Raw genomic sequence first — 24776 nt, 5'->3', positions numbered from 1 at the left:
TTAACAGAAACAATATCTGTACTATTTCCTTAATGTAAACCCCTTAAGCAAAGTAACTTCATGAAAATAACAAAAAGTATTTTATATTTGTGGAGTATTTAACATGTTTGCATGTGTACTGTTTAATCTCATACAGTCTTATAAAACAAACAGGATTAGCAGCCCCACACTGTACAACCGACATGCCTAGGCAATAAGGGTTTAAAAATAAAACAACATCCCTCGTCTGTAGGAACGCACAGTCTGGTCAAAGTAAATCAGTAATAGATATGGATGCCAGTTAAATGGGAGGAATACATTTATACATAAATGAAGGGCTTTGAGAAATCTCAGACTCTCTATGACCAGCCCTTCAACCAAGGGCACAGAGAGAGCAACTGACAAACTGAAATTCGCCTCTGCGCCCTTTCCACTCTCCACCCCCAAAATGTTCTATTCCCACTGGGCATGTAGCAGTACTGGAGGAATATGACAGGTGAGAAAACAACACTTCGGCCTTTCTTACTGAACACAAAGCAGCCGAATGTTGAAGAGCCAAACTTGGACAGAGTCACTTGAAGTCTGTCTAAACCCTAATACTTCTCTAATTTCTTCAGAATAAATGTATTCATTTTTTCTGCCAATTTCTCTTAATATTATAGGAATACCAGGACAAAAGGATGTTAATAAGGTAAAAGGTACATCATCTAGCATAATGATTAGTAGTCAGATGTTCTGATACTTTCATTTTTTCATCTTTTTATTTTTCAAAAGAATTTACATGAAACACAAGTTTAAGTATACATATAGACCAAACAAAAAAGGAAGCCATACATAATTATTCTAATGAAATGGCATTTATATATTGATTAAAGCTTAAGGCATTATCTTCCAACCAAGATGGAGGCATAGGTAGATACACTCTGCCTCCTCACACAACCAAAATAAGGACAACAAAAATTTAGAAACAAAAAACAACCAGTACTGACATAAAATTGAACTGTATGGAAGTCCAACAACCAGGAGTTAAAGAGACATTCATCCAGACTGGTAGAAGGGGTGGAGTTGGGTAGCCAGGCAGAGAGTGCTTGAGGCAAAGCAGACCCAGCAAAGCAGTGGATTGTGAAGGGCACACAGTCCCTTGCGTGGCACACAAGGCAGCTGGTGGACTGGGCGGTCCCACATTCATGTGCAGATAAACCAGGTAAAAGTGGGGAACAAGAAAGACCATGTAACCCGGGGTCCCCGGTCAGGGAAATAAAGTCTCAAAACACCAACTAAAAACACCTATGAGGGTTGAGGGGCGCAAGAAACTCCCAGCCTCACAGGAGAGTTCGTTGGAGAGACCCACAGGGCCCTAGAACATACACAAGCCCATCCACTTGGGAATCGGCACCACAAGGGCCCAGTGTGCTTGGGAGAAACAGTGGAAGTGACTGAAATCAGGCAGAGAGTAGAGCAAATGCCATTGTTTCCTCTTGAACCCTTCCCTCACATACTGTGTCACCACCCAGCAACTGGATTACCCTGCCCTTCGAGAACATCAAGGCTCCACCCCTCACTACATAACAGGTGCATCAAGACAAAAAAAAAAAAAAAAGGCCCAAATAAAAGATCAGATCAAAGCTCCGGAAAAAACACAACTAAGTGAGGAAGAGATAGCCAACCTATCAGATGCACAGTTCAAAGCACTGGTAATCAAGATGCTCACAGAATTGGTTGAATTTGGTCACAAATTAGATGAATAAATGAAGGCTACGAAGTGAAATGCAGGAAAATGTACAGGGAACCAATAGTGAAGGGAAGAAAACTCGGACTCAAATCAATGGAGTGGAAGGAAGGAGAAAAGAAACTACTAAACAGAAAAGAAAGAAGAAACAAGAATTCAAAAAATGAGGAGAGGCTTAGGAACCTCCAGGACATCTTTAAACGTTCCAATATCCGAATTATAGGGGTAACAGAAGGGGGAGAGGAAGAGCAACAAGTGGAAAACATATTTGAACAAATAATAAAGGAGAACTTGCCCCATCCAGCAAAGAAAATAGACTTCCAGGAAATCCAGGAAGCTCAGAGAGTCCCAAAGAAGGTAGACCCAAAGAGGAACACTCCAAGCCACATCATAATTACATTATCCAAGATTAAAATGAAGGAGAGAATTCTAGAAACAGCAAGAGTTAAGGGGACAGTCACCTACAAAGGAGTTCCCATCAGACTGTCAGCTAATTTCTCAAAAGAGACCTTATAGGGAAGAAGGGGCTGCAAAGAAGTATCCCAAGTCATGAAATCCAAGGACCTACATCCAAGATTGCTTTATCCAGCAAAGCTTTCATTTAGAATGGAAGGGCAGATAAAGTACTTCTCAGATAAGGTCAAGTTCAAGGAGTTCATCATCACCAAGCCCTTACCATATGAAATGTTAAAGGGACTTACCTAAGAAAAAGAAGATAAAAACATATACAGTAAAACAACAGCAAACTCACAATTATTAACACCTAAATAAAACAAAAACAAAAACAAAACAAAAAACTAGAACAGGAACAGAACCATAGAAATGGAGATCACATGGAAGGTTAGCAACAGGGGAGTGGGAGGAGAGAGGGGGAAAAGGTATAGAGAATAAGTAGCATAGATGGTAGGTAGAAAATAGACAGGGAGAGGATAAGAATAGTATGGGAAATGTAGAAGCTAAAGAACTTATAAGTATGACACATGGACATGAACTAAAGGGGGGAATGTAGGTGGAAGAGGGTGTGCAGGGTGAGGGGAGTGAAGGGGGGAAAATGGGACAACTGTAACAGCATAGTCAGTAAACTATATTTTAAAAAAAGCTTAAGGCATTATGCTGTGAAAGCCATGAAAGCCAGAACTGAGAAATTTTATATTTACTTAATCATGCTTTTTATTCCTTTCTCTTACTCAATATTTGGTATGTAAATTCTTTAAGTCCAATAAATCAAAGCACTTCCCACTCAGTGCCTTCAGCCTCTTCTTGACTATCCTTTATGACCTCAAAATTAGCCTCTACTTATTAAAATGCATACACACAGGGAAGACTAATTTCAAAGGATTCTAGGTCATAAGTTGTTCTACCAAAAGGGAACAGAATTAAAAGCTACTCAAAAAAATTATCTAAGGCAATAAAATATTTATAGTTTAAAATGTCTGCACCGATTAACAGAAATATTTATTAGGTATATCATACTTCTCAAGAGAAGTCTCAAAGTTTGGTGAGTATCACTGTGCTGAAGGGTAATAACTAACTGTGTACCATATTTATAACAAATAGTGAAACCCAGCTAACTGCCTTATTACTAGATTTTAAAATCAACAATTGCAACATAAAAATTACTATATAACATGATAAAAGTTACTGTCATTTAAAATCTTAAATCTCTCTCTTTTTTTAGATCTCTTCTTTTAATTCCTAGTCTTTTGTCAGTTCTTTTTTTGATTACCTGGCCAAGAAATTCATTTTTGACATAGTTTGCCAAACATGCTATTCCTCACAAATAGGTGACTTCCCTACACAATTACAATTTACTTTAACAACACACTACTAGATTCCCTGTATTTCTAAATAAACTTCCTATTGGTTTTTATTTACAGATAATAAATTCATTTTTGAAAACCACATTTAAATTCAAATCAACACAAAACTAAAGTGACTTTACATTAGTATATATTTTAAAAGAATAAGAAAAATTTGTTACCATATTTATAATTTCTGAATGGTGGTGGCAGGCTGGTCCTCAAAGGAACATCTATAAGAAAAAGATTACTTTTATTACAAAATACTCAAATAGACAGACACTCAGAGTAAATGCACGGTCTTCTGGTTCTGTTCTATGCCTCCAGTCTAAGCTACTTTGAAAACCCTGATGGACCCCAAAATGAACCTGACATGCCAGCAAAGTCTTAGGTAAGCTAAAACAATGGAACCACTGATTAGATGCTGAGCTGTTACTAGATGAACTTCTTACTTCAGTAACGCTATTAAGTGAATTGGCATTTTATTAAATACAATTTAATTGATTTGTAAATTAAGTGTAATTTACAAGTAAATTACATATGTAATTTATGTAAACACAATATTTACAAGTAAATATTTAGTTTAAATATTTACAAGTAAATTAAATATGTAATTTAAGTGTACTTAAGTACAGTTAAGTATATTTGAAATATATAGTACACAGGGGTGAAATATTTCCTATCTAGCTGTTGTTCATTAAGCATACAAATCTGGAAACCCCTTGAGAGTCTTTGGCTAGCAGTGAAAACTGGTGATCTAGAGCACAGGTGCCAAACAAAAGGCCTGTGAGCCAAATCTGGCCCTCCACCTCGTTTAATCCGGTCCTCCACTTTGTTTCTATCCGGTGGCAGCACCCAGCTCTCACTTGATTGTTAAGGAGGAGTTACATTTATACAGTCCTAAAATTACATTCGGCCCTTTGAAGGCAACCTCGAGGCTGATGTGGCCCCCAGTGAAAATGAGTTTGACATTTCTGATCTAGAACAAACCATTACTTTTACCGAAATTCTGATAACCTAACTTGACAAAGAAAACAAAACCAGAGTGAATATTTTTTTAAGTGTTCCAAATATCAAGATTAGTTTTAACAACATCTGGTGCTATAATCCCTACAGAGGGCAATTTGGTAATATACATTAAAATAACATGTGCATCAATTCCACTTGGAGAATTTATCATATAGACTGCACATTCTTCTGTGTGTGCATGCATGTGTGTGAAATGACATACATAGAAATGTACTAAATTTATCATTGTTTAAAATAACAAGTGCTTAGAAAAATCCAAATGTCCTTCAATGGGGATACTTGTTAAATAAACTGTAATATGCCCCCAAAATGAAACATTTTCAACTGTAAAACAACCAAAAAAAAAGGAGGAAGAAGCTCTTTGTTAATGTGATAAGATCTTCAAGATATGTTCAGAGCAAAGAAGGCATAAGGTTGAGCATTATTCTTACTAAGCTAACTTTTGAAAAGGAGGAAAAATAAAAATATAAGATTGCCCTTCTTATACTTTTATGGGAGGGAGCATGCTGTACTGGTCAGATAGAGAACAGAAGTGGGAAGGAGACTTTTCACTGTATTCCCTTTCATATTTGGATCCTAAAACCACCTGAATGTGTTGTCTATTAAAGAAAATTTTAAAAACCCACACATCTGAATTTAGAATATGTTTTTAAGTAAATTTGCTTTTCAGAGGTCAAACACATACTGAAATTAAAATACAATATATTCATTTATACTATAAGCATTTAAAGTACCTTTATTTCAGTGACAAGGTCAGTAAGAAGTTACCAAAATATGTCCCTACTCTTGAGAGCCCAAACTCCTGTGTAACTCCTATAACAGAGGCATGTTCACAGCCAGGGTTATGTCTTAAGAGTGTGATTCTCACCTGGTACACATTAGAATAACCCAGCCCAGCACCGGGAGATTAGACTTCCAGCAGGCTGGTTCCAAGAATAAATGTTTAAATATAAAATAAAAACTTCCTGAGATGATTCTTAGACAAACTAATTTACACGAGGCCAAGCCAGATGACATCAGTGAGTGAAGCAGGTCAAACAGACGGTGGCTGTGAGAGCTGACGGCATGCTCCTGTGGAGCCTGCAAAAAGAAAATACCCACCAAGAAGGGCTCCTGGTAGCTAACTGGTCTCAAATTTAAGAGCAGAGCCTAGCAGCCATTTCTACATAGGGGCCTCTCACACAAACTGCACTTCAGGGAGAAGCCTGCATTGAACTGCCTGCTTCCCATAATTACCTGTCTACACTGTGTTCCTTCCACCCGAGCCAGCCCTTACAAAGAAGTTTCTTGGAATTGTATTTTAACCAACAGAACTGAGGCTTTCTCCATCCAATCAGAGCACAGCACCTGCACCAATTGGAGAAGCTCCATTTTGACCAGTCAGGACAGTGTCTTTTGAACCAAACTGTGAGAACTTGGACTCCTTATTTGCACAAAGATGAACCAATCAGGGACCATGGGTGGGAACTTCTGTATGTAAACCAGCTCCCCTCTGGCTTAAGGTGCACATTTTCCCTTTCCACTGAAGACTAAATACTGCATTTCCTTGGCTGGAGCTAAAACACCAGAGATGAAACACCAAAGATGTCTCGCCAGACCACAACAGAGCACAGCAGAGCAGGCAGATTGCTGGTGTGGTTGTTAATAATTGTGAGTTTGCTGTTGTTTTACTGTATATGTTTTTATCTTCTTTTTCTTAGGTAAGTCCTTTTAACATTTCATATAATAAGGGTTTGGTGATGATGAACTCCTTGAACTTGACCTTATCTGAGAAGCACTTTATCTGCCCTTCCATTCTAAATGAAAGCTTTGCTGGATAAAGCAATCTTGGATGTAGGTCCTTGGATTTCATGACTTGGAATACTTCTTTCCAGCCCCTTCTTGCCTATAAGGTCTCTTCTGAGAAATCAGCTAACAGTCTGATGGGAACTCCTTTGTAGGTGACTGTCCCCTTATCTCTTGCTGTTTCTAGAATTCTCTCCTTCATTTTAATCTTGGGTAATATAATTATGATGTGGCTTGGTGTGTTCCTCTTTGGGTCTACCTTCTTTGGGACTCTCTGAGCTTCCTGGATTTCCTGGAAGTCTATTTTCTTTGCTGGATGGGGGAAGTTCTCCTTTATTATTTGTTCAAATATGTTTTCCACTTGTTGCTCTTCCTCTCCCCCTTCCGTTACCCCTATAATTTGGATATTGGAACGTTTAAAGATGTCCTGGAGGTTCCTAAGAGTCTCCTCACTTTTTGAATTCTTGTTTCTTCTTTCTTTTCTGTTTGGTTGTTTCTTTCTTCCTTCTGGTCCACTCCATTGACTTGAGGTCCAATTTTCTTCCCTTCACTATTGGTTCCCTGTACATTTTCCTGCATTTCACTTCGTAGCCTTCATTTATTCATCTAATTTGTGACCAAATTCAACCAATTCTGTGAGCATCTCGATTACCAGTGCTTTGAACTGTGCATCTGATAGGTTGGCTATCTCTTCCTCACTTAGTTGTGTTTTTTCCGGAGCTTTGATCTGATCTTTTATTTGGGCCTTTTTTTTTTTTTTGTCTTGATGCACCTGTTATGTAGTGAGGGGTGGAGCCTTAGGTGTTCACCAGGGCAGGGTCAGAGAGGGAACAATAGCGCTTGTTCCACACTCTCTCAGATTTCAGTCTTCTCTGCTGCTTCCCACAAGCAAATTGGGCCCTTCTGATACTGGTTCCCAGGTGGGTGGGCTTGCATACATTCTAGGACCCTGTGAGTCTAACAAATTGTCCTGTGAGGCTGGGAGTCTCTCCCGGCACCTTTTCAGTCAGTGCTTTTAGGTTTTACTTCCCATCGCTGGGGCCCTGGGTTGCATGGTTTGTCTCACTGAATGTTTTTGCCTGATTTATCTGCGTGGGAATGTGGTCAGCCCCTTGCTGCCTGGGCTTCTGGGTCTAGCAGCCACTGCCTTTTCCTGCCGTGACTCCTCTCCGCAGGCCGCCGACTCCATCTGTCATATCAGTCTGATTGAATGCTTGTCGGACTACCATACAGTTCAATTTTCTGTCTGTTCTGGTTGTGTTTTCTTCTAAATCTTTGTTGTCCTTAATTTGGGTTGTGCAAGGAGGTACAGTGTTTCCACCTATGCCTCCATCCTGGCCAGATTTTTGCCCATTTTTTAATTGGGTTGTGAGTCTTATTTGAGTTGCAAAAATTCAGTTTAACTATTATTATTCTAGAAATAAGTCCTTTGTTACATATATGTTTCACAAATATTTTCTCCAAGTTTATGGTTTGCCTTTTCATTTTCTTAATACTATACTTTGAAAAGCAAAAGTTTTTTATTTTAATAAAGCCTGAAATATTTTTTCAGTTAGTGATCATCATTCTGTATTTAAGAAATTTTTACCCAAATCAAAGTCTCTAAGATTTTCTCCTGTTTTCCTTCTGAATTTTTATAGTCCCAGCTTCTACATTTAGGTCTTGCCAATTCCAAGTTGTTTTTGTATATGGCAGGAGGTAAGAGTTGGGGTTCATTTATTTGCATATAGATATCCAAATGTTCCAGAACATAGTTTGGAAAGATCACCTCTTCCTAGAGAATGTCTGCTCAAAAATCAATTGAACATATATGTGTAAGTCTATTTCTGGACTATTTTTTCAATGATATATATGTCATCTATGTGTCAATGCTGCATGCACTACTGTCTGAACTAATAGAGCTTCATATTAGTAAGTCATAAAATCAGATAGTGTAATTCCTCCAACTTCTTTTCTTCTTGATTTCAGTTATTCTGACTATAGGTCTTTTTTACTTTAGTTACAAATTTCTGAATAAGTTAGAATAACTTATTTCTAGAGTTTAGAGTATGTTGGGCCTTATTTGAAAGGGGGAAAAAAGCCTGCTGAGATTCTGATTGATTGGAATTAGACATAATTTTGGAGAGATGTGACATCTTAACCATATTGATTTTTCTGATCCATAAACATAGTGTATTTCTCCATTTACTTAAGTCTTTTTAACTTTCAGCAATGTTTTAGAGTTTTCAGTGTAAAAGTTTTAAAACCCTATCAAATATATCTGTTTTTCATATTTTGGATGCTATAATTTTTTTCCATTTCCAACTGTATATTACTAGTAATACAATTGATTTTTTGCACATTGACTTTGTATCCTACAACACTGATAAGCTTTTATTATTTATAGTAGTGTTTTTATAGATTCCATAGGGTTTTCTACATAGATTATCATGTCAACAGTGAATAATGACAACTGTACTTCTTCCTTTCTAATATGGATGCCTTTTATTTTTTTCTTGCCCAAAAGAAATGGTTAGAACCTCCAGTGCAATGCTGAATAAAATGATCACTAGCAGACACCCCAGCCTGTTTCCTCACATTACGAGGAAAGCACTTGGTCTTTCATCAGTAAGTATGATGTTGGGTGTCAGTTTTTCACAAATATCCTTAATCTGGTAGAGAGAGTTGCTTTCTATTCCTACTTTCCTGGGATATTCTACCAGGAATGGAGGCTGGATTTTTGTATTCATCCATTGAAATAATCATATGGTTATTCTTTCTTCATCTATTAATATGACGAATTATATCGATTTTTGAATCATAAACCACCTTTGAATTTCTAGGATAAGCCCCACATGATCATGATGTACTATTCCTTCTTAAGCATTGTTGTAGTTGATTTGCTTAAATTCGGTTAATAATATTTACATTTTTATACATGAAAGCTATTAGTCAGTAGCTTCCCACCACCACTCCCCTTCTAATTACTTTCTCTGGTTTTCATATCAGAGTAAGTGTGGCCTTAGAGAATGAGCTGAGAAATATTCCCTCCTCTTTAATTTTCTGGAAGAGTGTCTATAGAATTAGGATTATTTCTTCTTTAAATTTATGATAGAATTTACCAATGAAGCCGTCTGGGAATAGAGTTTATTTCAACTACTGTTCATTTAAAAATACTGCAGGATGAGCCCTGGCTGTTATAGCTCAGTGGATTGAATACGGGCCTGTGAAGCAAAGGGTCACTGGTTTGATTCCCAGTCAGGGCACATGCCTGGGTTGCAAGCCAGGGCCCCAGTAGGGGACACACGAGAGGCAACCAAACATTGATGTTTCTCTCCCACTTTCTCCTTCCCTTCCCCTCTCTCTAAAAATAAAGAAATAAAATATTTTTAAAAAGTAACATAAAATACTACAGGATGATTGATGTTGTCTGTTTCTTCTTTAGTGAGCTTTGGTAGTCTGGGTCTTTCAACGAATGTGCCCACTTATCTAGGTAAATATATTTATGGCATAAAGGTATTCAAAATATTCCTTTATTATTCTCTTATTATCTGTAAAGAATTTGTACGATATCACAACTTTCATTCCTGATACTAATAACTTGTGTCCTCTCACTTTTTGTCTCATTTGAAGCTGTTATTAGGTACCTACATATTTGGAATCATTAAGTCTTCTTTTATTTTTTAAGATTTTATTTATTTTTAGAGAGAGGGGAAGGAAGGGAGATAGAGGGAAGAGAAACACTGGGGTGTGGTTACCTCTCACCTGGCCCCCACTGGGGACCTGGTCTGCAACCCAGGCATGTGCCCTGACTGGGAATTGAACTGGCAACCCTTTGGTTCACAGGCTACACTCAATCCACTGAGCTATACCAGCCAGGGAAAGTCCTCGTTTCTAACTGACACTTTATCATTATAAAGTGATAGTAATTATCCCTACTAATATTCTTTATTCTGAAATCTACTTTATCTGATATTAACATAGTTACTCCACTTTTCCTTAGATAATAACACAGTATAAGTTTTTCATACTTTTACCTTCAATTGATTTTTATCTTTATACTTAAAGTGCAGACTTCCAGCCAAGATGGAAGCAGAGGTAGATACACTTTGCTTCTTTGCACAATGAAAACAAGGACAACAACAAATTTAAAAACAAAAAACAACCATGACTACCAGAAAATTGAACTATATGGAAGTCCAACAACCAAGGAGTTAAAGCAGAAACATTTATCCAGACCAGTAGGAGGGGTGGAGATGGGGAACAGGAGGAGAGGAAGTGCAATAAGGAGACAGACCAGGTGGGTGAGGCAGCAACTGGAGGGCGGGGCATTCCCATATTTGCATGGGAGGAACAACTGGGGAGCAAGGCAAACAGTGCAACCCAGAATTCCAGCACAGGAAACTAAAGCCTCAAAACTTTGGGGTGTAAAAATCTGTGGGGGTTGCACAGTTGGGAGAAACTCTCAGCCCTTCAGGAGAGTTCTTTGGAGGGACCCATGGAGTCCTAAAACGTACATAAAGCCACTGATCTGGGGAATGAGCACCAGAAAGACCAAATTTGCTTGTGGGTAGCAAAGAAAGTGACTGAGAGTGGAGTGAGAGCCAAGCAAGTGGCATTGTTCCCTCTCTGACCCCTCCCCTACATGCAGCACTACAACGAAACAAAGTGGGTTGCCTCAACTTGACAAATACCTAAGGTTCTGCCCCTTACAGCATAACAGGCACAGCAAGACAAAGAAATATGGCCCACGTGAATGAGCAGATCAAAACACCAGAAAAAGAAGTAAGTAATGAGGAAAAACCCAATCAATCAGATGCAGAGTTAAAAACATTAGTAATCACAATTCTCACAGAAATGATTTGAGTACAGATGCAAAATAGAGTGAAAGCTATGCAAAGTGAAATATAGAAAAATATACAGAGAACCAATAGTGAAGGGAAGGAAGCCAGGGCTCAACAATTTGGAAAAGAAGGAAGAAATAAACATTCAACCAGAACAGAATGAATAAACAAGAGTTCAGAAAAATGAGGAGAGGCTTAGAAACCTCCAGGACAACTTTAATTGTTTCAATCCAAATCATAGGGGTGCCAGAAGGAGAAGAAGAACAAGAAATTAAACTTATTTGAAAACATAATGGAGAACTTTCCTAATCTGGAAAAGGTAACAGACTTCCAGGAATTCCAGGAAGCCCAGAGAGTCCCCAAGAAGTTGGACCCAAGGAAACACACACCAAGGCCCATAGTAATTACATGACCCAAGATGAAAGAGAAGGAGAGAATCTTAAAGGCAGCAAGAGAAAAGGAGACAGTGACCTAGAAAGGTGTTCCCATAAGACTATCAGCTGATTTCTCAAAAAAAGCTTTATGGGCCAGAAGGGTCTGGAAAGAAGTATTCCAAGTCATGAAAGGCATGGACCTACATCTAAGATTATTCTATCCAGCAAAGCTATCGTTTAGAATGGAAGGGCAGATAAAGTGCTTCCCAGATAAGGTCAAGTTCAAGGAGTTCATCATCACCAAGCCCTTATTATATGAAATGTTAAAAGGACTTATCTAAGAAAAAGATCAAAACTATGAACAGTAAAATGACAATAATAAAATGACAACAAACTCACAACTATCAACAGCTGAACCTAAAAAACAAACAAAAAAAAGGTTCACCTTTATCCACATCCTCATCAGTCATTGTTGTTTGTTGATATATTGATGGTATCCATTTTGGCAAGTGTGAGGTGATATCTTATTGTGGTTTAAATTTGCACCTCTCTAATGATTAGTAACATTGAGCATTTTTTCATATGTCTATCAGCTATCTGGAGGGAAAACTCCCAAGTTTATTTTATGAGGCCAGTATTACCCTAATTACAAAACCAGATAAAGACACTATGAAGAAAAAATTATATACCAATATTACTGATAAAAATAGATGCTAAAATCCACAACAAAATATTAGCAAACCAGATCCAGCAATACATTAAAAATATCATATACCATGATCAAGTGGGATTTATTCTGGGGATACAAGGTTGGCAAAATATCCACAAATCAGTAAACATGATACACCACATGAACAAAATGTAGAATAATAACCATGTAATCATATCAATAGATGCAGAAAATGCATTTGTCATTTTTCACAGAAGACACAATATTGTACATAGAAAACCCTAAAGACTCCACCAGAAAGCTACTGGAGTTAATAAATGAATTCAGCAAAGTAGCAGGATACAAAATTAATATTTAGAAATCAGTGGCATTTTTATACACTAATAATGAACTATCAGAAAGAGAAACTAAGAAAACAATCCCATTTACTTTGCAACAAAAAACAAATAAGGTACCTAGGAACAAATTTAACCAACGAGATAAAAGACCTGTACTTGGAAAAGTACAGGACATTGAAAAAGGAATTGAGGAAGATACAAATAAGTGGAAGCATACTCCATGTTCATGGAATGTAAGAATTAATATCATTAAAATGTCAACACTATCTAAACCAATCTATAGACTCAACATAATTCTGATTAAAATGCCAATGGCATATTTCAAAGATCTAAAACAAATATTTCAAAAATTTATATAGAACCAAAAATGACCCCAGATAGCCTCAGCAATCTTCAGAAAGAAAAACAAAGTTGGCAATATCACAATATCTGATATTAAACTATACTACAAGGCCACTGTAATCAAAACAGCCTGGTATTAGCATAAGAGACACATAGATCAATGGAACAGAACAGAGAGCCCAAAAATCAGCCCACAGCTACATGGCCATTTAATATTTGACAAAGGTGGCAAGAGCATAAAATGGAGTAAAGACAGTCTCTTCAATAAATGGTGTTGGGAAAATTGAAGCAGTACATGCAAAAAAATAGTACTAGGCCACCAACTTATAACATACACAAGAATAAACTCAAAATGAATAAAAGAGTTAAATGAAAGCTGTGAATCCATAAAAATTCTAGAAGAAAACATAGCCAGTAAAATCTCAGACATCTCTCAAAGCAATATTTTTGCTGATATGACTCCTAGGGCAAGGGAAATAAAGGAAAAAATAAACAAAGGGGACTACATCGAACTAAAAAGCTTCTATCTAGCAGAAGAAACCATCAACAAAATGAAAAGGGAACCCACTGTATAGGAGAACATATCTGCCAATGATACAGCTGATAAAGGGTTAATATTAGAAATAAGCAGATATTAAGGACTTGATACAACTCAAAACCAGAAAGACAAACAATCCAATTAAAAAATGAGCAAAGGACCTGAATAGACACTTCTCCAAAGACATATAAAAACTGTTTTCATTGTCCTTGTCTACTAATTCTGTCACCTGCAGCATTTCTGGGTTGGTTTCAATTGACTGATTTTTATCCTAATTATAGTTTATTTTTTCTTATTTCTTTACATGACTAGTAAGTTCTGACTTGATGCAGGATATTGCAAATTTTATCTTGTTCAGAGCTGGATATTTTTGTATTCCCATAAACACCCTGAGCTTTGTTTTGGGACATAGTTAAATTACTTGGCAACAGATCCGTTGGAGTCTTTTCAGCTTTGTTAGGTCAGAGAAGAGCAGAATTTAACCTAGTGTCAATTTTGCCCTACTATTGCAATATATACCTATCTAGATACTCTATCCAGTACTTGGTTTTCCACTCTGGCTGGTATGAATAAAAACTATTCCCAGCCCTTTATCAGCTCTGAGCATTTTGCCTTTTGCTATTGTCATGCAGTTCTCTCCCTGGTTTCTGGTAGTTTCCTTACACACTTTTGTGTTCAGCATAGTCAACTGATGACTCATGCTCTCCAAATTGTCCAAGATGCTATGCAAATTTCAGAGCTCATTCTTTGTGCAGCTCTCTCTATTCCAATATTAGTCCAGTGAACTCTCCAGGCTCCACTCCAGACTGCCAGTTCCATCTTTAACTCATGAAACTTGCCATGCTCTCCCTGGATTCCCCCGCTCTGCTCTGTGTCCTACACACTCTCTCCAGGCAGTAAGATGGCACAATCACAGGGGCACCAGTTGTTTTCCTCCGTTCTTGGGACGCGGTCTTGTGCTACCTGATATCCGATATCTGAAAATCATTGTTTCGTGTATTTTGCATAGTTTTTTAGTTGTTTCCAGTAGAATAGTAAATCCAGTCCCTGTTACTCTGGCTGAAAGCAAAAGTCTGTGGCATATCTACTATATTCTGAAACTATTTCCCACTTTGCACCAGGTTTTCTTTCATTTTATGTTTTCCTACCTTTGAACTTAACTTTGGAACTTAATGAACTTTTACAGAAGAAATCAGAATTGTAGAATTCTGCAAAAATTAATTTAATATTTCACTACTGGAAGGTCACAAGAAGGTAACCATTAACTTATTCATTTAGATGTTCAAATAAAGCATCTATAGAAAAATTAATTATTAAAAAAGTAAGGTAACTTAATAAATATACTGCTGGTATTAGGATGCTACAAAGGAGTCTCAAATATTTTACACATATTTCAATATAAAAATCAATAAAGTCAGAAAAATTACTAAAATATCAATGATAAATAAAATAATTGCTTTTTATTATTGTTCAGTTACAGTTGTCCCTTTTCCCCCATTGCTCTTCTCTGCCCTGCACCCTCCCACCCCACTCCCAGGGTCAATCCCCACACTATTGTCCATGCCCAGGAGTCCTCTATTCACATTCCTTGACTTGCCTTTTCCCCTCTTTTAGCTCATAGTAAAAGTTCTAAAAATAGAAGTGGTACAATTTGTATCTTATTATCTGACAGTAGATTTACATGAAAAGCACAAACACCTAATGGAAAAAAATTACTAATTCAATGCCTAAGCTGTATGGGCAAGAATAACAAAGACCTAACATTGATCAGAAGAGTGTGGCAAAATTCTAATCTAATAAGGGGTTCTATCAGATATTATGATAAGATTCCAAGGTTAAGCATATGAAGATGCTTTTTACTTTCATTATGAAATAATCTAAACATTAAAAAGTGTAAAGAATAGCCCTAATCAATGTCGCTCAGTGGGTTAGGCATCCTTCCACAAACCAAAATATTGCTGGCTGGACTCCTGGTCAGGGCGCATGCCTGGGTTGTGGGCTAGGTCCCAGGTAGGAGTGTGTGCAAGAGGCAACTGATCAATGTTTCTCTCCCTCTCTTTTTTCCTTCCTTCCCCTCTCTCTAAAAATAAGTCAATAAAATCTTTTAAAAATAAAAGTATGAAGGAGATAACAAATTCATTTAATCCACCCACCAAATTTAACAAATGTTAACATTGTCATACTGCTTCAGATCCTTTAAAAATTTTGTTAAATATGACATGAATACAGTTGAAACCTTCTCTCATTCCCTAACCCCTTTATCTTTCTCTTCCTAGAGTTAACCACTATTGTTAAGTTAGCACATTCTTTTTGTTATACTCTCATTACATAAGTCACAGCCACAGAAATCAGAGTATTATTTTTTGTTTTTAAATTTATAGTTAAATATTTAAACTAAAGAATCTACAGCACATTGTATAATATAAACAAGAGAGCATTACCTCCACACTGTGTTAGAATAGTACCTTTGTGATAAGATGATAATGTGCTATGACTCTCCTATTGCAAAATTAACCCATTCCTTTCTAAAAAAAAAAGACTGGCATTGGGGAAGTGCTTATTCACAGAATGCCAGAAACAATAAAGTAAGAAACAAATCCTATTTTGTAACACCAGTGATTCATCGATAGGAGCTAAAATCCTTAGAAATAAGAAAGAGAAATCATTTGTATATTTATCACTCCATACACTATTTATTAATTATAAAGGTACTTTTATAATGAATAAATCTGTTAGACAGTATCTTAACCAAATGATTTCAATCTAAATCATCAATAATGGGACGAAGTAATACAAAGTGCTTCCTGATATGATGCAATGAGAAGAAACAAGCTGTGTCAGGGGTCAGCTAACTATTTTTGTAACAGCCTGCCAGTAAATAATTAGGTTTTGTGAACCACAGTCTCTGTCACAACTACATAACTCAACCAGCGAACCAGCAAAGCAGTGTACCTAATATGTAAACGCATGAGTGTGGCTGTGTTCTAATAAGCATTGTTTATTAAAACAGGAGGCAGGTCAGATCAGACCACAGGTTGTAGGTTTGTTGACCTGCAATCTACACAGTAATTTTGCTGAAAATGTTTAACCTAGACCAAATCATAGGAAAACAGACAATCCAGACTGTAGGACATTCTGTAAAACTCTGACCTAGATTTTTCTTTCAAAAAAAATTAATAAAAAGACAAAAGAGGTGGGGTACTATTCCAGATGAAAAGAGACTAGAGAGACATGACTTGCCATGAAAAGACAAAGAGGAAACTTAAATCCATGCTTTTAAGTGAGAGAAGCCAGTCTGAAAAGGCTACATATTTTATGATTCCAATTATATGATACTGTGAAAAAGGCAAAACTACAAAGAAGGTGAAAAGACCAGTAGCTGCCAGAAGCTTGGTAGGAAGGATGAGCAGGTGATGAACGAGGGATTTTTAGGGCAGTAAAACAACTGTAATGGTGGCTACATGTTTACTCATCTGTCAGAACATATAGAACTTTATAGTACAGAGTGAACCTTGACGTATGCAAAGCGAAACAACAACAGAACCACCACTACCACCACTGCCACCAACAACAACATTTAGTAGGTCAGGGGATCCCAGGAAAGAATGCAGATGGTGACAAAAGAATCTAGTTGTATTACAAATATATGAGACAACTTTACTGGAGGGAATGGAACAAAGTATTTACTTAAATGACTTTGGTAATAGATTTTTTAAGATTAAAGCAAAAGGAGCTGCATAAAAGCACTATAGTCTAGTTAATATCAAGTTGTCTCCCACAGGTTGCAGGCGAACAATTCTGATACTGCTATAATATATATGGAATTAAACAAGTAAATAAAGGGAAGATGCTAGGAGCCAGTTTCTCACTGTTTGAGGAAGCTAGAAAGACCCAACTGATAATGGATTAGAGTTGGAAACATCAGTAAGAAATCATGTTTAACATATAGATACAGGTGGTAAAACGAAACTATTTATGGATACGTCTAGATACACTGGTTGATAGGTCGATATATTTCTTTTCTCTGTCAGGTGAGAGAGCCTAAAAGAAGTGACACTCAAGTAGTAATCAGCACACCTGACATTCAGATCTTGGTTTCTAACAGCATTCTCCGATAAAAGAAACCAAGGTTCCTTGGAGAAATGGCTGATTCTAGGACTGGGACAGGAAATATACAGGGTGAGTCTGGAGCAAACCACAGGGTAAAAAAGTACTCAAATGACACATACAAACACACATATACACATGTCAAAGAGGCCCGAAAGCCAATGCAAAGAGTTTCCAATGACAGAATCCAGGACAAGTTGAGCAACAAAAGAAACAAAATTTCCCATGCAGAAGACTTCCAAATAAATTATGTAAATATTCCACTCATAACTCCCTGATCCTTAACTGTGGTTCTATGCACAGTGACTTCTTTACAAGGAACAAAGCATAGATTCTGGTTCAAGGTGGTAGCATACACAGATCCTGAATTCACCTTCTCTCATGGATGCAACAAATTCACAAATATATATGTAAAAATTTTACTCTGAAAAGGATCTCAGACACAGACAAATACAAAGCCTCCACATAAAAGAAACATACCAAGACATGTAGGAGAGGTAGAGACCCCACCCCAGCCTCAGTGTCCCACAGCCAGGAGAGATGCAAAAAATATGGAACTCTTCCTTGATCCCTTGAGAAGTGAAAAAGATTGTGCCTCACATCAGGCATGCCCCGCACCATATCTACTGTTAAAGACCCAAAGGGGTTACGTCCAGGACAACTGTAGAGAATGGGGAAATTGCTATTAAAGGACTCAGGCACAGACCCACTGCCTGTGATTCAGCACAAAAGCAACAACAGCTTAAAAAGTGAGAGAGACCCACTTACTAAACTGAGAGCAGCTGCTGGAAAGACACCCTGTAACCAAGCCAAACAACCAACCGTTGGGTCTTTCGCCAGGGACAGAAGCACTAGTAGAACCATTCTTGAGATCTCATTCTAACCAGCTGGTGATGGAGCTGCTGGGCACTATTTTGGTGTCCTCCCACTAGCTTACCAGCATCAGTAGGTGTGCTCTGCCCACCCTGCATCATAACTGGGCTAAGGGAGCATCCCACACCCTAACCACCCTGCATAGCAGCCACACCAAAACTGTGCCAGAACAGCACCAAGCCCTACCCAATTCTCACAGCAGTCACACTGTAACCAAACACCCTGTACCCCACCTTCCTTGCAAGCCAGTCACACTGCAACTGAAACACGTGAGTACCTCCAACCCCTCTCACCATGCACAGAAGCTATGCCACAATTGGCTATTTAAGCACACCACATCCAGCCCAGCCCCACCACAGCCACAGCCCCAACACAAACAGAGGATGCACACAGGGACTCACACTAGGGGCAGCCCTTGAGCACCTGCTCTGGTGGCCAGAACAGACTTTGCTTCTATGCCCCACAGATCATCTCTTTCACAAGACAATTCCCTCAAGACTGGGAAAAGTAGCTGACTAGCCTAATATATATAGATGAAAGAGCCAGGCAAAATTAGACAAAAGAGTATGTTCCAAACCAAACAACATAACAAATCCCCAGGAAAAGACCTTTATGAAGTGAAGATAAGCAACCTACCTGATAAAGAGTTCAAAGCAATGGTCATAAAGATGCACACTGAACTCAGGAGAAAAATGAATGAATGCAGTGAGAACTTCAACAAAAAGATAAAAATATTAAAAAATAACAAACAAAAGTTATAAATGAACTGAAAAAATATGCTACAGGGGTTCAACAGCAGACTGGAAGAAGTAGAAGTATGAACCAGGTAAGGTGGAAGACAAAAAACTGGCACACAAAGACAGAATAGCAAAAAAGAAAAAGAATTTTAAAAGTGAGGATATCTGAAGGGACCTCTACAATGACATCAAGTGACCAATGACATTATATAATGATAGAAGGGACATTCCAACACAAGGATATAACATTTGTAAATATTGGGTGGGCCCAAAAGTTTGTTCGGTTTTTTCCATAAGATGGCTCTACTTAGTGCTTAGTTATCTTCAACTTCGCTTGAAATAATTGTGTTAGATTATACTGTGACAGCTGTCATATCAGTGTGGATTTTTAAAAATCTTATCAAAATTGGTGAATTTTTGTGTACCTGTTTTAATATTGAAGATGTAAGAAAATACGTAACATTTTGGCATATTATGTTTTATTACGAAAAGTAGAAACGCAGTAGAAAGGCAAAAAAAAAGATTTGTGCAGTGTATGGAGAAGGTGCTGTGACTGATCAAACATGTCAAAGTGGTTTGCTAAGTTCTGTGCTGGAGATTTCTGGCTGGATGATGCTCTAAGGTTGGGTAGAACAGATGAAGTTGATAGTATCAAATGAAGACATTGAGAACAATAAACATTAATAACACGTGGGAAATGGCCAACATGCTCAAAATATCCAAATCAATAAACTTATTGGAGAAAGTGAAAAATTTCTTTTATTTTATGGAAAAAGCTATATGGACTTTTTGGCCAACTATTTATACAACCAACATAAGGACACATAAATATATAGAGTAAATATTAAGAAACCTAAAGGGAGAAACTAAAAGCAACACAATAACAGTAGGAAACTTTAACATTCCATTCAGAGCAATGCATTGATGACCCAGACAGAAAATCTACATGGAAACATCTGCCTCAAACAACACTTTAGTCCAAACTGACTTAATAGATATACGAACAACATTCCGTCTAAAAGCAGTAGAATATACATTCTTCTCAAAGGCACATGGAACATTCTCCAGGATAGAAAAATGTTAGGCCACAAAACAAGTCTCAATAAATTCAAGATGACTATAATCAAATAAAGTATCTTCCAACCACAATGGTACAAAACTAGAAATCACTTACAAGAAGAAAACTTTAAAAACCACAAAACATGGATATTAGACGGCATGCTGCTGAACAACCAATGAGCCACTGGAGAAATCAAGGTGGAAATCATAAAATACCTAGAGACAAATGAAAACGGTGATACAGCACACCAAAAACTATGGGGTAGAGTATAAGAGGAAAGTTCGCAGTAATATGGCCTACTTCAAGAAATAAGAAAAGTTTCATATAAATAATCTACCCTGAAGAACACGCAAAGCCCAAAGTTAGAAGAAAATAATAAAGATCAGAGTGAAAATAAATAAAGTAGAGACTAAAAAGGCAACAGAAAAGATAATAAAACTAAGAGCTGGTTCTATGAAAAATACACAAAACTGACAAACCTTTACCTAGATTAACCAAGAAAAAAAGGGGAGAGGTCTCAAACAAAATCAGAAATGAAAGAGAAGTTACAACTGATAGCACAGAAGTACAAGGGACTATAAGATACTACTATGAACAATTATATGCCAATAAACTGGACAACCGAGAAGAAATGGATAAATTCCTAAAAACATACAATCTTCTAGGCTTGAATCATGAAGAAACAAAAAACTGAATAGACTCATTACTAGTAAGATGATTGAATCAGTAACCAAAAACCTCACAGTAAACAAAATTCCAGGACCAGACAGCTTCACTGGTGAATTCTTCTAAACGTGCAAAGACTAATTAATCCTCATCTACTTCCAACTCTTCCTAAAAAATTGAAGAGGAAAGTGTTAGCACACAGTCTCTGAGGGCAGAGAGAGGGGATGCAGAAAGCAACCTCTACTCTTTCCCGGGTCCAGTTCATGGGACAGACAGCAGTCATGTCATGGAATAGTCTCTCCTCCACAGAAGGAATGCTACCAAACAATTTTAAGGGACCAGCATTACCGTGATAGAAGAACCAAATAAAAACAACACATACACACACACACACAAATTATAGACCAATATTCTTGATGAACACAGATGCAAAAATCATCAACAAAAATATTAGCAAATGAACTCACCAATATATTAAATGGACCATAAGACCATGATCAAGTGGGATTTATTTCAAGAATGCAAGGCTGGTTCAATATCTACAAATCAACCGTGATACAAGACATTAACAAAATGAAGGACAAAAACCACATGATTATCACAATAGAAGCAGAAAAAGCATTTGATACAATTCAACACCCATTTAAGATAAAAACTCTCAAGAAAGTACTGAGAAAACATACCTCAACATAATGAAGGCCACATATGACAAAAACCACAGCTAATATTATACTCAATTGTGAAAAGGTGAGTTTTATTTTCTATGATTAAAAACAAAACAAGGATCCCCATTCTCATCACTTTCGTTCAACATGAACTGGAAGTCCTAGCTATAGCAATTTAGCAAGAAAAAGAAATAAAAGGTACCCAAATCAGTAAGAAATGTAAAATTTTCTCTAAAAAACTCTAAAGACTCCACCAAAAAAACCTGTTAGAACTAATAAACAAATTCAGTACAGTCTCAGAATACATATATTTGTGGTATTTCTATATACCAATAACAAACTATCAGAAAGAAAAATTAAGAAAAAAAACAATTATAATTACATCAAAAAGAATAAAATACCTAGGAATTAATTTACCAAAACAGATAAAAGATCTGTTCAATGAAAACTAAAAGATAATGATGAAAGAAACTGAAGACACAAATAAATGGAATGCTCATGAATTAAAAGACTACATACTGTTAAAATGTCCATCCTATCCAAAGTAATCTATAGATTCAATGCAATCCCTATTGAAATTCCAAAGGCCTGTTTCACAGAACTAGAACAAAAAAGTTCTAGAATTTGTATAGAACCACAAAAAATCCCAAATAGCCAGAGAAATCTTAAGAAAGAGCAAAACTGGAGGCATCACACTCCTAGCTTCAAACAGTATGCTATTAAAACAAAAACAGACACACAGACCAATGAAACAGAACTGACAGCCCAGAAATGAACCCAAATATACATGGACAATTAACAAATGACAAAGGAACTGAGAATACACAACAGAAAAAGGACAGTCTCTGCAATAAATGGTGTTGGGAAAAGAGAACAGCCACTTGCATAAATAAATAAATAAATAAATAAATAAATAAATAAATAAATAAAACTAGACTACTATCTTAAACTATAAACAAAAATTAACTCAAAATGGATTAAAGACTTGAACATAAGACCTTAAACCTTAAATTCCTTGAAGAAAACATAGGTAGAAAGCTCATTGAAATTGGTCTTAGTGATGTTTTTTGGATGTGGCTCCAAAAGCAAGGACAACAAAGGGAAAATAAAACAAATGGAACTACATGAAACTAAAAAGTTTATGCTGAGCAACGGAACCCATTATCAAAACAAAAAGGCAACCTACTTGACAAAAGATATTGCAAATCATATATCCAATAAAGGGTTAAAATCTAAAGTATAGCCCTGGCTGGTGTGGCTCAGTAGATTGAGTGCCAACCTATGAACCAAAGGGTCACTGGTTTGATTCCCAGTCAGGGCACATGCCTGGGATGCAGCACAGGTCCCTAGTAGGGGGCGTGTGAGGGGCAACCACACATTGATGTCTTTCTCCTTCTCCCTCCCTTCCCATAAATAAATAAATAAATAAAATCTTTAAAACATTAAAAATCTAAAGTATATAAAGAACTCATACAACTCAACAACAAAAGAAAACAACCCAATTTAAAAAATGAGCAAAGGATCTAAGTAGATATTTTTTCAATAAAGACCTACAGATGGCCAATGGGCATATGAAAAGATGTTCAATACCACTAATTATTAGGGAAATGCAAATCAAAAGTATGACCTCACATCTATTATTGTAGAACAGCTATTATCAAAAAGACAAGAAATAACAAGTGTTAGAGAGAATGTGGAGAAAGGGGAACCCTTGCATCCTGTTGATGGCCACTATGGAAAAGAGTATGGAGATTCCTCAAAAAATTAAGAACATAAAATTACCATATGATTCAACTATTCTACTTCTGGGTATTTATCCAAAGAATATAAAAACACTAATTAAAAAAGGTATATGCATGCCTCTGTCTACTGCAGCATTGTTTATAATACAATAGCCAAGATATGGAAAAAACCTAAGTGTCCAATGATGTATAAATAGATAAAGAAGACATGGTATATGTATGCAATGGAATATTACTTAACAATAAAAAGAATAAAATATTTACATTTACAACAATGTGGATGAATCTTAAAGTGAAATAGGCCAAAAAGAGAAAGACAGAGACTACGATTTCACTCATATGTAGAATTTTTTTTTAAAAAAAGAGTACAGTATGAAAAGGGAGACAAAAAGAGTAACTTTACAGTGTAGAAACCTAACACTACTTTGGTCATGTGATCAAGATCAACATCATCATAAACCATGTAGAAAGTGTGTTATCTTGATATGATGTAATAAAAGTGATACTTTGTTACCTTCCTCTCAAAAGTCCATAGCCCAGTCAAATCAGCAGGCAAATTCCAATAAATGGGCACCCTATGATAGGCCAGGCTAGTACTCCTCAAAACTGTCAAAGTTGTCAGAGAAAATCTAAGAAATTATCACAGCCCACAGCAGCATAGGGAGACTTGACAATTAAATATAATGTGGTATCTAGAAGCGATCCTAGAACAGAAAAAGGACATTAGATAAAAACTAAGGAAATTTGAATAAACTATGGACTTCAGTTAATAATGCATCAATATTGGTTTATTATTAGCAACAAATGCAGCATAAAATGTTAATAACAGAAAAACCTGGGGACATGCATCAGATATGAAGAAATATATAAAATAATAAAAAGATGTAAAGAAAAATGTTCTAACTATTCTAGTATTCACCCAATGGAACGTGCCACTTTACCAAGTAACTTATTGTCAGGAGTATAAATATATAGAGAGAAGGAGTTATGAACTGGAAAGTTGGACAAAATCTCCACAGTTTGCTTCTTTTTTATAGGTGAAAGGATTTAACATTCAGAAGCAAGATCTGAGGTATGACAAAGTATTAAAATGTTTCCAGGACTTCCGCCAAGATGGAGACGTAGATGGAGGATCCACTTTGCCTCTGTGCACAACCAAATCTAAGAACAACTATTTTTAACAGCAGTCACAACCAAGCCACACGGAAAATCGACAATACAGAGTCCAAAGGACAACTGCTGGACCGGTACGAGGAGCGAGGCCAGCAGCGGAGCAGGTTAGCAAGAAAAAATTCCCAGGGCGGTGCGCGGTGCGCGCAGGCAACCGAGGGCGCTGATCGCCAGCCAGCTGGCTGCCGGAGCGCACAGGGAAGAGGCGCGGTGGCTCGGTCGGTCACGCGCATTTACGTGCGGAGAAACCAGTGAGAAGGGAAACCCACGGGGTGCAGCAGGCTCGCACAATTAGGATCCGATAAACAAGCCCGAGGCGTGTGAGTGACTGGATGCGCTGGGCTAGTGGA

The 24776-nt window shown here is 37.0% G+C and overlaps 1 protein-coding gene and 1 long non-coding RNA gene across 5 annotated transcripts in view; one reads left to right on the top strand and one right to left on the bottom strand.

The window, feature by feature from the left end:
- Positions 1 to 24776, bottom strand: part of CUNH2orf76 (chromosome unknown C2orf76 homolog) — a 99148-nt gene that overhangs the window by 26362 nt on the left and 48010 nt on the right. For all 3 annotated transcript variants that reach the window (XM_053668852.1, XM_053668853.1, XM_053668854.1), the window contains one exon: positions 3690 to 3740. In XM_053668852.1, coding sequence (XP_053524827.1) covers positions 3690 to 3740 — 51 coding nt within the window. The remainder of the gene's footprint in view (positions 1 to 3689; positions 3741 to 24776) is intronic.
- On the top strand, positions 6036 to 24524 carry LOC119055821 (uncharacterized). 2 transcript variants are annotated; one of them, XR_005083752.2, is made up of 4 exons: positions 6036 to 6186; positions 8828 to 8928; positions 17438 to 17585; positions 24294 to 24524. It is a non-coding gene; the product is annotated as an uncharacterized LOC119055821 (long non-coding RNA). The 2 variants fall into 2 exon arrangements; XR_005083753.2 differs by lacking the exon at positions 8828 to 8928.

The sequence above is a fragment of the Artibeus jamaicensis genome, unplaced genomic scaffold, assembly GCF_021234435.1.
Source record: "Artibeus jamaicensis isolate MK-2021 breed Jamaican fruit bat unplaced genomic scaffold, CSHL_Jam_final contig_513, whole genome shotgun sequence".
In the NCBI taxonomy this organism is placed as follows: Eukaryota; Metazoa; Chordata; class Mammalia; order Chiroptera; family Phyllostomidae; genus Artibeus; species Artibeus jamaicensis.
This window is presented reverse-complemented; position numbering and strand designations above follow the sequence as displayed.